At 41.3% G+C, this 13,999-nt stretch overlaps 2 protein-coding genes across 6 annotated transcripts in view; one reads left to right on the plus strand and one right to left on the minus strand.

The window, feature by feature from the left end:
- Positions 1–7,474, plus strand: part of LTK (leukocyte receptor tyrosine kinase) — a 95,493-nt gene extending 88,019 nt beyond the window's left edge. For all 4 annotated transcript variants that reach the window (XM_074543019.1, XM_074543020.1, XM_026794276.2 and 1 more), the window contains one exon: positions 17–7,474. In XM_074543019.1, coding sequence (XP_074399120.1) covers positions 17–790 — 774 coding nt within the window. In that variant the 3' untranslated portion in view covers positions 791–7,474. The remainder of the gene's footprint in view (positions 1–16) is intronic.
- Positions 7,426–13,999, minus strand: part of ITPKA (inositol-trisphosphate 3-kinase A) — a 38,269-nt gene continuing 31,695 nt past the window's right edge. For both annotated transcript variants that reach the window (XM_005480014.4, XM_005480013.4), the window contains 3 exons: positions 12,291–12,392; positions 11,139–11,210; positions 7,426–10,284 (listed from right to left, as the gene is read on the minus strand). In XM_005480014.4, the coding sequence (XP_005480071.1) occupies positions 10,081–10,284; positions 11,139–11,210; positions 12,291–12,392 (378 nt within the window). In that variant the 3' untranslated portion in view covers positions 7,426–10,080. The remainder of the gene's footprint in view (positions 10,285–11,138; positions 11,211–12,290; positions 12,393–13,999) is intronic.

The raw sequence follows: 13,999 nt of genomic DNA on the forward strand, positions 1-13,999 counted from the left end.
TGTCTCTCTTTTTCAGGACCCTGATGTGATCAACACTGAGCTGCCCATGGAGTGTAGCCCTGCACCAGAGGACGAAGGGAGTATGGTCATGCGCCCAAACATTTCCAGTGGGATAGTGCCACTGCTGGTAAGCCCTTCTCTCACCCCTCAGACAACACCTAAGACACTGGAATCCCACCATGCTGGGCACAAACTTGTACAATGTCCACAAGAGCTACTGGTGGAGAACCTGAGCAACCGGACTGCCCGAGGGCCCAGCCTGCCATGCCTCAGTGATTTCAACAGTGGGTCGTGGTTCCAGCAGACCTCAAACCAGAAGCTGGAGCCCAGCAACCCATCCGCCCACAGACTTAAAAACAAAACAAAAAATCTTTGGAATCCAACATATGGATCATGGGTGCTAGAGAATATCTGTCACTTCAGCCCCAGCTCCAAGCTCAAAGCAAATCCAGAGCGGGAAGATTCAGGCTTTGATGGGAATTGCAGTTCTCCTAGCTCTCGGGCATCTCCAGCATCTCCAAGTCAAAGTAACTACCCTCATCTGGATATCAGTGGGATTGAACTGGTGAAACTCCAGACTTTCCCCTGTGGCAATGTAAATTATGCTTATGATGACCTATGCTATAGCGCCGAGCACCAGCCATCAGCCTTGGCAGATGTCAGAGCAGCTGTGCTAAGGAGCTCCAGTCTTCACAGAGATGAAAAGCCTTTTTGTAAAAAAGAGAAAACATCAAGAGAGAGAGACTCTGGTCTGTCTTTGTCAGATGACCTGAGTGTTACTCCAGTATAGGAGAAATGGTTCTTCCAAAGATCAGGGAATGTGTGTGTCTGGAAGGACTGCTTCCTGTTTCGCTAACTTTCTCCACTTTAGCTCGATCGGATGGGTGAAGTTTCAACATCAGCTGTGTTCTGCTTCCTCTGTCTACCTGCTGGATCCCACATTGCTAAAGGCACTTGCATTTCTATCTCTGTCCTTCAAATGCATTCCACTGAACCAGCTTAGAAGTAGAGAACAATGGCATTGTTTGTCTGATTCAGAATATGGTTCCTAAGGAAAGAACTCCTTTTCAATCTGCTCAGGTGAAAAGAAATGGATCTACCAGCCAGCTGAAGTACTTGGCTGGAAATAATGGCCAACACAGGTTGTGCTTCTTTCTGAACCAAGAATCTAAAAACATGTGCTGTGCCAGCAGCAACCAACTTGCAAAGGCTACTACATTCCTGAGAGCTTTTTACAGTCCTGGTGAATTACTAATGCTTATGCACTATAAGAGAAGTAAAAAAGAGTAGCAGCCACATTTGCATCTGTTTTATTAGTAGACCTTGTGGAAGGTATTGCTCAAATTGGAAGCAGTAGGAAGAATGAAAAAAAAAATCAGGCTCCTCTGAGCATGTGCTTTGTAAACAAGCAATGAAGAGGAAAACATTTACCATTAAAAAAGCAGTAGCTGGTGGAGCTCATAATATTCCTTTGAGTAGTGGAGGAAATGTGCTGCTTGCCTCATGGTGTTGCTTTCCTCACAGCTCCTGGTGTTGAAGGGGCAGGTGGTTTTTCAAAGAAGGGTGAGCTGCATGGTGTGATGAGAAATGAACTTATCTTTTAATGGACTTTACTTAAAATGAACTTCATTTTTGTAAGTACTTTGATATTCAGCATTAAATCTCTATGCTGTGTTGGTAAGAACTTAGATGAGGTTCTTGGGTAACTATCTAGCATTTGGTATGATGGAGTTCTTGGTTTTAATACTCCAAGGTAGAAAGTAATGCAAAGGAGAAGAATAGTGAAAGGAAATGTAATGCAAACCCCACTTAGGGTGTTCTTTTTACAGGAAAGTAGAATATCTCAACCATTTGAGAAAGCTAAAGCCATGACTTGGCTTCACACAGCTGAGCAGGTAGCAATTGTTCCTTGCCTTGCAAGTGCAGACTTGTTTATAAAGGTTGTCATTTGTTTCCAAGACAGCTCATTTCTAAGGCTTTCTTGAGTTATTTAGGACCTAAATTCATGTTTACGGATTAAAAAAGCAAAATAAGGAGACTGAAAAGGCAAGTAATTTGGATTAAGTCTGAACAGTCTTGGAAGCATTCTGTTCTTGTACCATTCCTGAACGCCACACCTACAGTGGCAAATTACATGCTGTCTTTGTGTGTAATCAAGCTGTGCAGTGAGATGCCAGTTGTAGACTTCTCCAGTTCCGTTCTGAGGCAAGAGGTTCTCTGGTATATGCTTTATGCTTAGTGATCAGCTGCATGTCAGTCTGAAGGTGCAGGCTAGCAGGTGATGGCTTGCTTAGACCAGAGACCTCCTGTCCTTTACATCAGTCAGGGTGGACACTTCTGAGCTGTGGTAAAGAAAATCACAGGGTGAAGAGTCTGAATCCATCCTCACTGAAAGGCATCTTCAGCACAGGTTTATGCTTCATTGGTCTGACTCTCTATCTCTTCCACGCTTTGTATAGTTTTAGGCCTTTGACTTTAGAATGGACAGATTTATACAATGTCAATTCAGAGCATACAGATACCTTAAGAGCAGACTCATTTCAGTGATACCCAGCAACAGGACAAGGGACAACAGGCACAAACTGAAACATAGGACATTCTTCCTGAGTATGAGAAAAAAATGTGTTTACTTTGAGGGTGACAGAGGTAGCCCAGAGAGGCTGTGTAGTCTCCTGCTCTGGAGACACTCAAAACCCACCCAGACATGATCCTGTGCAACCTGCTGTAGGAGAACCTACTTGAGCAGGGAGGTTGGACTAGATGATCTTTGGAGGTCCCGTTTCACAGCAATCCTTCTATGATTTCCAGACATAAATGGTGATGATGGTCACCTTTCAGCAAAGACCCATATAATGTGGAAATAATTCTAAATCCATGGTGTTGTAAAACGATTGATGGTCAGAAGAGACGGGTCCCTCTGTGTGGGGCAAATTTCAGTAGAAGTGTGGGACTGATGGGTTTAGTGACCAAAGGAGATTAATGACTTTGCCTCATGCCCTTCTTCCCATTTCACCTTGCTTCAGCTCTCTAGCTTCTCTCACGTTTAGTTCATTGCCTGTCCTGTCTTATATCCAGGAGTTGCTACAGCCCAGTTAGATGAGGCAGAAGAGCCCATTTAGCAGGAAACTTTCTCATTCTCTCCTCTTGCAAAGGCTAACATTTTTGATCATATTTCAGACTGGCCACCTCTGCACCATGCTAGCCAAAAATAAATGCATTTACTTTTAACTATTGAAATGCAATCAGTTTGTCCTTACTTTTCAGATTGTATTGCCTTTATGGTTCATACATTAGTAGGTTTTTGCCTCCGGAAAGATGACCTATCAAACTTTCCAGTCGTTGTGACTTGGTGCCAGCACCTTGGCCCCTTCCTCCCTGAATATAAGGCCACAGCAGAGTGCAGTGATCATGGTTCAGCTGCAGTGGAGGTGATGCCAGCTCACTCTTCAGCCCTTGTCTGTCCTGAGTAGAGCATTGGTGGTCAGGGACATGCTTTTGCAGGCCCCTTATGACTCTGCTTTCAATTCTCCTTAGCCATTAGCATGGGCTGGAAATTGGTGGCAATTGGAGTGAAATACTGGCTGGTTCAGAAGCCATGGGAAGTTAACTATACTACCTTCTCTTCCCTGAGACTTTTAATGAAGTAGCAGAGAGATGACAGTTCTTCATATTTTTAAATGACTATAAAATACCCCAAGATTCCAGTGAGAAGCAGGCATGATCTCTACTGTCGAGATAGCTACCCAGCTTTGAGCTACCACTGTTTTCCCCGTGAAGCCCTTGCCTCAACATAACTCACAGATTTAGAAAGGCCAGTAGTGACAAAAGCAGGGAAGCTATTGAAAAGCGAAGTGAGAGGAAAGCACAGTTCTATTAGCAGTGCCAGGACAGTCTTGGCTGTAGCTATGCCTTCATTTTATAAATAAAGTGCAAGTCCACCACATTGGACAAATACCTGATTTTACTGAATAGCTGCATCAAGGTACTCGTTTACAGGAAGCACATAGACAAAGCTGCACTGAGACTGAGCAGACTTCTATCCTGACCAGGATCTTATCCCTAAGAGTGATCAAGAGTGGGATGTTGAAGAGCAACTGTAAGAGTAGAGTAAGCATATATGGATTATTTATTTCCAAAACAGACTCTGATGGTTTACAACAGCATTTAGCTCAGGGCTGCACTGAGCCAGATGCAGTATTTTCTAAAAAGACAAGACATGGAGATGCAGGTACCAAATGGGCACTAAAAGAAAGAGCTGGGAATTTTAAAAGAATTGCATTAGTACCCTCAATGCTCTTAACTCTCCCAAATGGAATGATCTTCTGTCAGCATATTGTCATGAATCTTTGACCTGTAACAATCTTTTTTTAAGATGCTATTTAAAAACCCTCACAGATAATGAATTTTTAATTAACATCCTGGAGGACATATTGTTGATATTTTTCCTGTTGTGAAGTTTAATGCTACATGCTGTACAAACCATTTTATCTCAAAAGAAAAAGTAACAATTGCAGTGATTCACCCTACAACCTTCAGTCCTTCAGTTCTGAGACTGAAACTTATTGTTTGTACAATCAGAGATTTCAGAGCAGTGCTCAACTGCTAACATTACAAAATGTAACTTGTGTGAAACTGCTTTTTATTGAGACATTTTTAGGGCATCACCAGTGAGTTAAACCCATAGTGCCAAAATTTGATTAATTAGGATACTGGAAGCCAAAACCCAATTCTGTTTCCTAGAGGACTGACATGAGCTGGAGATCTGGGATTAATTCAGTCTATAACCCATGTGAAATCTTCCACTACTTCCCTACTGCAGAATCAGCCATTTATAGGTTTGTTATAAATTGCTCTTCCTGATAGGTGTCTGTTTTTTAACATTACCAAATTGGTTTTGTAATTGTATGTATATAGTTGGTTTTTGACTGTGTTTAGCATTAATACTTTATGTTGCTTCACATAACCTCATTCTTACATTTTAAAGAAGGGACTGATTAACAGACGATGAAACAATAATGGTAATTTCAATTTGTCTTTCTCTGCTTTTTCACATTTGTTGATAGTCCTGCTTCTCATTTCTTTGTAATCCTTGCTTCTCCTTTCTTGGTAATCCTTGCTCTCCTAAACAAACAGAATTTTTAATTGCACAGATCTAAGATGTCCCCCTTCATATCAACCCTTTTCCTGAGCTAAGTTCTCAGTTAATTTGCCCATGGGCTGGTGTGCACTAAGAAAGCTTTCCAAGGGTGCTAAAATAGTTATGGGCTTTTGCAAGTGTAACTTCACCTTCAAGACACTCCCTACTTTCCTGAAAGAGAAGAAATTGCTGCTGCTGGGAATACTTTTCCCCACACTGTATTTGCATCTCCACAGCAGTGTCAGAAAAGGACCAGACTTCCTTAGGCCCTTGAGCTGTGTGAGACAGTTTCTCCTGTAGGCATGGCTGTGCTCTCTCCTCCTGGCTGTCCATCCCTCTCAATCCCATGCAGAGACCTTAGTGATGCCTCACATCTTCCCATCACAGCACACAAATGGAAAAGTCATGTGAACAGGTTTTGATTTGTCATCACCTCTGACCAAGGCTGCACTTCTGCCAACTTTCCTTTCTGGGTGACTACTGTACATAAGTAGATGACACACCTGCTTCTATGCAATTTAAAGCTACACAAGTGTATACTTCTATATTTGCAACACAAAATAAAGAGACACTAATGGTGGATATTTGTTTCCCTCTCTTATAAGTACTCTTTGCACACTTTCTATGGTAAGAATACACTCTCTCTTGCTGAGAAGTGCTGCCACTCCTAGAGACTTGAGTGCTTTTTCCCTGTGTCCACACAAAATTGCCCAGGGGAAGAGTTTAGTGCTCTGAGTCTGACAAGTGCCTCTTGGTGCACTTTTTTTTTATAGGCTGCAGACTATTCACTGAGATTTCTGAGGCAGAGCTTACCTTGAAGGAAGCTGACAAGCTTTGGGCGAATCAGGTTCTAAAAGTAACACCAATAGGCTTTGGAATCAAGCTCCACCATTTGGCTTCTGGTTTTGCTTTAGGAAGTACCACATGGTAAAGATTAAAAGCAGTGAAACATACTGTTTTTCTCCCTTCCCTGAAGAAAAGATATTATTCTCACATGACCAAATCACAGTAGATGTCTTTTTTTCCTTCAGTCTGATTTATTTAGTAGCATACACACTTCAGAGTAACAAACACTCATCCAATACAGTCAATGTCAGCATTGCATTGTAGTGTTCAGAACAGATGCATGTGGATGATACAGGCCATTTGATCTCAGTACCTTAAGAATAACAAATAATAACAACAGCAATAAAAAAGTAGCAAAAGCCCTCTGAGATACATTGAAATCTTTCCCTTTAACAGGAACTGGATCAGATGTTAAGTGAATACCTCCCTGTACAAAATTTAGAGGAATTTAGGTTTTACCACTTTGGTTAAATTTCAGCCAAATTTATATCTCTGTGGGGCCTCAACATCCATAACTTTTAAACTTATCTGATCTATCTCTGTGAATTTTTTTCTATATTGCACCTTCCTCCAAAGAATCTCACAGCAGCTTGCAGGCACTAATGAAGGAGAGCCTCACACCATTGCCACGAGGTAAGTAGGTCTATTCCCATCTGTAAAATTGGAACAAAACAATGCCTAGGAGAGTTGTCCAAGGCCAAAAAAACCCAAGTCAATGATGAAGCTGAGGGAGAGAAGTCCTACTCCTACTTCTTGATTCACACAGGAATGCAGCAGTTACAGCACTGCTGCATCTGCCTAGTGTGTTTAAGGACTCTGGAGTCTAAGTCAGAGGTCATGTGTTCAGCACCAAAGTGGCTCTAGGACAGCATCTCTGACCCTGCTGTGGAACCACACATAGTCAGTGCCTCCAGAGTGAGGCCTTCTCTCAGCAGATGCATTAATGAAAAACATTCTGGACTTGCATGTGAACAAACTCCTTGGTTACCAAGCATCAGCTCCCCCTGTGTTACATGCCTGTGCACGTGCACCATGCCAACCCTCTGCTAAATATAAGCTTATTCAACCCAACTTATCCCGCAGTGAAAGAAGGCCATGCTGCTTCCTCACACTAGCAAGTGAGTGTTCATAGACAGGTGCTCTGGGCCACCTGATGAGAAACAAGCAATCTAAAACTTACCCTCAGTTTGTTCCTGAGCGCACAGCCTCAGGTCCTTAGAGCTCCAGTGCTCAGCTGAAGTCCTACACTTGCAGTTTGCTATGAAAAGCTGCCTCCTTCTCTCCTTCCCCATAACAGCAACAGATGATTGTGATTTCTTTCTTTCTAACCCCCTAGCAAGACAAAGATCCATTTCAAAACTAACATCCTAGAACTTACATCATCTAGAATGAGTATCCAGATCAGTGTCTGCTATAGCAGAGATTTTCCTTTTTCCCTGACCTTTCCAGCTACTGCAGTGGAACAAACCTTCTCCATGTTTTCTCCCAGGACCATGTCCTGAAAAACCAGCCAGGGGCTACTAGGAGTTGTTTTCTTTGAAGCTATTGATAACGCTTTGTTTCAGTTCTCCTTTAGAACTGGACAGCCATTCTAAAAGTTTGTCTTAAACTCTCAACAGACATTTGAGCACCAACCTCTACTGTTTAGATCTCCTCTCCAGAAAATAGTTTACATTGGTGCAGAAGATCCACATATGTGGTAACAGAAGAAGATTATTTAGGCAAACCACTAATTGACTTCTGTCTTTATCTTATTTCTAACTTAAATAATTATTTTTAGTTATGGTAGGACAGCTTGCAATTGCAGTCTCATAAAAAAAGCAATGTCATTGAAATCCTGCCTATCAGACCTATTTATATGCTATTGTCCTTAGGCATTGCTATTCTCCTTAGGCACTGCTATGCATGGCTTACCTGCTGGCTGCAGAAAACGAGAAATATTTTTTTTAACTGTATGGAATTCACTACAGATTCATTTGTCATCTCACAGCAGTTCAAAGGTTAGGAGGCATCTAGAATGGTTTCATCTGTGCTGTCACTTCTAAAAACCTAATGTAAACACTCTGAAACTTCTAAGTGAAAAATTCATTAACATACTACCATAAATATAAAACAGAGAAACTCTGGGAGGCCACAGAAGTTGTCTGAATTTGCAGTGAACTGCAAAAATAATTACCAGTTTCAGACAACTTCTGGTTTAAGATGTAATATTTCCCCATATCATTACTTCCTGCAGAATACCTACTCTATGTCATCTAACTTTTACATCACAACTGAGCTTCAATTTTCAATACCCCTGTTTTAAGTTTATGAAAAAGTAATTGAATCTGACTGATCTTTTAGTATGCAACACACTTTAGTGTGTTACACAAAGTAACTCCTTTTAGAAATTATTGAGGTTTGTCCAACTTTAACTACAAATATTGCAGATTTCATTCCAGGTCTGGACTCTATAGGTTGTTTTGGGTTTTTTTTGCTTACAATTTCAACTATTATTGAAACAGCAGTTTCCCAAAAGTGTAGTCACCTTCATCCAAAGTTCTCAGACTCTTTCCTGAGCACAGGAAACCAACAAAAGACAGGAATTTCTGATCAATGTGCATTACTACCTCTAGATGTTGAAAGGGCTTTAACCATCAACTGGTAATGTAACTCTTACCTGCATTGTGAAAACTACATCACCCTATTATTCATGTTAAAACCTGGCATGTGAGTCAACATGTGACTAATGATAGTATTTATATCGCCAGCATGTAAAAAATTGTTCCAGAGACTAGAGGCAACCACCAGAGAAGGTATGTGAAGCCATTGCAAGAAAACAATTCAATCTTTCTTGATTTTAACACAGAAGCTGAATTTTCTGTGGCTGTGCTTGGGTCACAGTAGAATAATGAAGAACAGATCACCCTGTGACTCCAGATAGGGACTATAGAATGAAATATATTGACATTCCTCCACCCAAACTGCATGGAGTTAAGAGCTGATACCTTGGAGGAAGGATGCCTGGGAATTATCTCATTATTGTGTAATGCTGTGAATGCAGAAACCCGATCTCCCTGATTGCTGTGCCACTTTATATGCCTAAGTGGCAGCATCATATTTGAGAAGAGGGACATGGCCAAGAAGTCACGTGCATTTAGAGACAGTCAAATCATGATCATAAGAGATCACACTGGTCGCTGACTGCTAGCGTGTGCATGTGTATACGGGTTTTATCTTCAAAAATAAACAAGCCTTGGGAAAAAAAAACTTAGTTCCCTGACTAGTTTGTGAAAGATCATTAGTGATTTTCAGAGCTGCAGTTCAGCTGCAAGAGGCCTAACTCTCCAACTTAGCAACATACCTAACAGCCCACCCAGCTGGAATGTTTTTGGAGACAACAGGCTGCTGTTCTCTACCTAGAGTGTTTGTAATCTCCTGAGCGGCGACAGAAAAAGCCAAGGCCTTTCTTGGACAGAGGCAAGGTTAGGGTAGGGAAGGGGAGAAATGGTCAACAGCAGTTAGCCACATCAAGTCACTATAAACTGCTGTCTCTCTTTGCTCCCAGTTTCTTGTGATTAACACCCATTTGCACCTTGCTCACTCTGTAATATAATGTAGCAGAAGTTGCTGGTCCAACCCATAGTGTACACAAGAGGACTTGGAATTAGAGAGGAAAAAACACAATCTGGTTTCAAAACTATGCAGTTCCCTGAAAAATCATTTTTCCTGCCCTGAGTTCCCAAGCATTTGTCCTGGTTCTCTAAGAAGTAATTTATAGTCCCATTTTGCCAGAAATCATAATCCTTCTGGCTTACCACACAGACCTCTTCACTCATGCTGGTGTAATTCCCAAGTATGGAGATCTTCATTCTCTGAGGACCAGTCTCAATTTCATCTGGTGCAATACAGACCAATCTGGAATGATTCCTTTAGGTTCATAGAGGGCTGATGCAAAGTAACTTTGATCACTGACTGCTGGGTTCTGGATGCAGCTCCCTCTGCACTGAAAACCTCAGAAGTTTGGAGTTAAAGGTTTCCTTCTAACTGAGTTTCCTTCTACTTCAGTAAAGCAGAAAGTTACAGAGAAGCCCTGCAAGTTTTGTGCCTTTCTCAACTCATCTTTCAGTGATGCTTTCCAAGATGCCAATCAAATTGTCCAATCCCAACAAGTACCCATCCTCCCTGTTGCCTTCTTGCCAGGGGATCCTGTGATCCAGTGTCTGCCCATCAGGAAGAAGGGTGGTCTTTCCAAAATCGATCAGCCACACATTGGCATTCCCACTGCCATCATGTACAAAAAGTAGTGAACTTCCTACAACCTGGAAGACAGATTGAGACAATCTAGTTAAAAATACATCTTCAGCCCTCCCCCACCAATTAACACTTCCTGCTAAGAAGATGATCTCCTCATCTCACCTGTGACCCAAACAACTTTTGGGCTGCACTTATAAATTGATGATTTAGATGCCCCAGTAAGGTACAAATGGGAGGGTAGATAATAAATTGGACTCAGCAGAAAACAGGAAGAAAAGCAGTTATTCATCTTGGCATCAGGTCTTGATTTGAGCAATTCAGCAAAGGCCAATAACTCCTTTCAATGACACATCATGACCCATGATTAACAAAAATATCTCTAGTGATAAGGGAGCATCAACAAGATAAAATAAAATATCTAATCTCAAAATCTTTAGCTGTTAACAAGCAGAAAATACAATGCTAATGATGCCTTCTGCACAGCAAAGCACACAGAGAACACAGACATCAGAATTAAATGGTATTTCAACATAAATCCATTATAAGTAATACAGCCTTCACTGTCAAGCTATAACTGAATGCTACTGTACCAAATGCAAACTTCCATGATGCCATTCCCCTGTAAATTCCACTGGAGCACATCCAGGTTAGAAAAACCATATGAAACTGGTACTAATCAACTACAGTGGTCCAGAGCTATAAATGCTGGGATGTCATAAAGATGGGAGGATTTACTATTCCTTAACTAGCTTAATCTCCTGTATCAGTGTGGTGGAGGCTTTGTGGCATCTGTGTTGTAAACACGTATTAGCTTTCTTCTACAAAACTCCTTCTACTGATACAGCAGGCTGTTCTGAAGTACACCGGAATGACAAACCAAGAAACAATGCACCTTCAGAGCTTTGCAGTCACTGCTCACCTCATGTCGCTTGAAGAAGTCTGAGGATTCCAGAATGACATTAATTTCCTGCAGACGTTTGAGGTACTTTTTCTGGAAGAAGAGAAAAAAAGCCCAAAACAACCCATAAACATTTCCTTGAAAACTGAATAATCTTATAAGAGTCAATATAATTAAGAGATCATATTCATTTTAGGCTAGAGATCCTTCAAAACAACAGGTTCATCATTTGAAAGTCAATCTGAAAATACATTTCAAGCTTTTATAGTGAATTAAAAGACTGGAGTTCATCTGCTGCATGTGTTACACCAGGCATACTTATCTCTCTTGATTTGGATGTCATCAGGCTTTCTGCAACCACTTTTTTGTTGTTGTTGTTGTTGTTGTTTTTTTAATAAAGAGAAAAGGTTTTCAAGGAATTAAAAATCTTCCAGTTCCCCAAAGTGAAAAGAAAGAAATTGTGTTAGAGAAACAAGGAGCTCCAACTATGGTGGGGGCAGAGGGGGGATAAAAAGAATCAAGGCCTAATATACAAAGTTCTAGTGCAGATTTTTAAGGCTGCCCTGAGCTACCAGGGACACTCCTCCTGCAGGGCTACTCTGCCTTCATAATGGCTTCTACACTGCAGCAAAACATTACAGCCTCCTTTGAAGTTCCAAAGACAAGAGATGTGTTATGCCATCTACCACATGCCTGTTGTGCTACCCATGGATTAGCACACAGGAATTCCTCTTTGAGATGAGTTTCACACATGGGAACACAGCTAGTCACCAATCTCACTTCCTACCTCCACACTCTGGTTTTATCTTCTCCAGACTGAATTCCCAAATCACAAGTTTTCCTGCCAACACAATCCTTGCTTAGATATCATCCATCTAATGCATCTAACACCCATGACTGAAGCTGATGGCAAGCCACAAGTTAGTTTGAAAGACATTTTGATAGCATGAAGCATTTGGGGTCAACTCATGGCAAGAGCAGATAAAACTGGTCTCAGTCAACTTCGTACAACCCACCAAATCCCCATGTCCACCCCATCTCCTGAGAGAAACTGGAAGTCAAAACCACTTACCCCCTTGGTATTCTAATTCCTATTTCCTGTACCAAAGAAAGCATGGCCCTGGAGCAAGAGCATTGGTCCAAGATCAGTGCACCTGAAGAGCTCAGACTCACCAGAATAGTTGTGTTGCCCTCAATGAATTCTGCAAAAACCTGTAGAACTTGCTCCTGCGTCTTCGTTGTTTTGAAGTTCGTGTTACATGTTCCATCTGCCTTCTGCATAGAAGCCACACAGAGAGAGATTATTTATACTGCACTCATATCATTCCCCTCATCACTCAATCCTCTTGAACGAGCAACAGCTCAGCCCTCGCTAACCAGATGAAAGTAAGCAGCTGAACAGGAAGAGAAACCAAGCAAGAAGAAGAGAAGAGATACAAAAGCTGATTGGATAGCTTTAAATGGCACTGGCAGTTCATTTCCTGTAGAGTACAAACAACAAAAAAAGAAACGATTCATGATATTACCAGCTTGCAGGAGGGTTTTCTCATATCAGTGCTAGCAGTGCAAAGCTCAGTGGGGAAACCACAGAGACCTCTTTGGTTGTACTCTTGTCTGGCTAGAGAAACCCCGGCTTAGGGTGTGAGGGAACATTTCCAAAACCAATTTTACTAGTCCTTTTAGTTTGGGGGTTTCTTTTGGGTTTTGGTGTGGATTTATTCCTTGTTATTTGGGTTTTCTGTTGGTGGTGGTGGTAGTTTTTGTTGTTGTTTCAGTTTTTCACTGGGAAATCAAAGAATCACAGTTAGGATTCAGTTCCAAATGTACCTTTGAACATATAATGTGACCCAGAAGTCACAGAACAGAAATCTGTTGCAGACAGGAACAACCTGGGATTCGCAATGCTAGCAGTGACAAAGCAGGTGAATGAATTTTGGCAAAGGACAGTGCAGGCATGCTTGTTCCAAGTGTGTCCTGGAGAAATTCAGAGTATTTTTGTGCTAGCAGTAAGATTCAGTACAGAAGCATCCTGCTACTGAAAAAGACAAGTATTTTTATGTGCTTCTGGAGCTACAAGCAAATAAGAGCAGTGCATGAATTGGAGGTATTTGTAAACACAGAATATATGAATATGCATGTCCCCAAGAGCATCCCTGTTTCAAGAGACACGAATAGGAGATTTTAGGATATGGGTGTAAAATACAGCAATTATTAAAATTGGCAACAAAAATCCACTAAAAGCCTGCAGGAGTATCAAACTGTTTTCCTCTCCATTGTTTCAGTCCAATCCCTCATTTTCACTGTGAGTAAATCAGCAGGTCAATGAAATATGTTGTCTCCTACATGTTAAGTCACTACACCAAAATGCCAAATTCACTTAGCAGGTGAAACCCCATTTATTCCACAGCCGAACTTCGTTTCTAACACATACATGAAAAACACTCAATAATGCTAAAACTCCAGATCTCTCATGCAAGAGAATTTTATTCCAAGGCTGTTGGACAGACACAAGTACCACATGTCAGCCTGATGAGATGTGCAAGTCATGCCAGAGCAGTTCAGCAGGTAGGCAGTGAACGTTAGAAGCCATCTGATCTGATGTGGGATAATACTCAAGAGCACAAAGATATTTGAAACTTCATCTTGTACCTCTTCACTGGAGCAAGGCCGTTTTAAAAATAAATTCTCCCTATGCTGCAGATTCTAGAGCAATGTCTAGAATAGCTGCTTGGTGTTTGTTCCCTTTCTAACCTTTCGTGTCTGGACAAACTAGTTGCTTGCTTCCCTTTTTAACACTTTTATGATTTTGCTCCTTTCCAGTGGTTGGCAGGAAACATGATTACTGTCTGTCTTTACTTGCTGTAAAGAACATCCACAGTTTG

The sequence above is a fragment of the Zonotrichia albicollis genome, chromosome 6, assembly GCF_047830755.1.
Source record: "Zonotrichia albicollis isolate bZonAlb1 chromosome 6, bZonAlb1.hap1, whole genome shotgun sequence".
In the NCBI taxonomy this organism is placed as follows: Eukaryota; Metazoa; Chordata; class Aves; order Passeriformes; family Passerellidae; genus Zonotrichia; species Zonotrichia albicollis.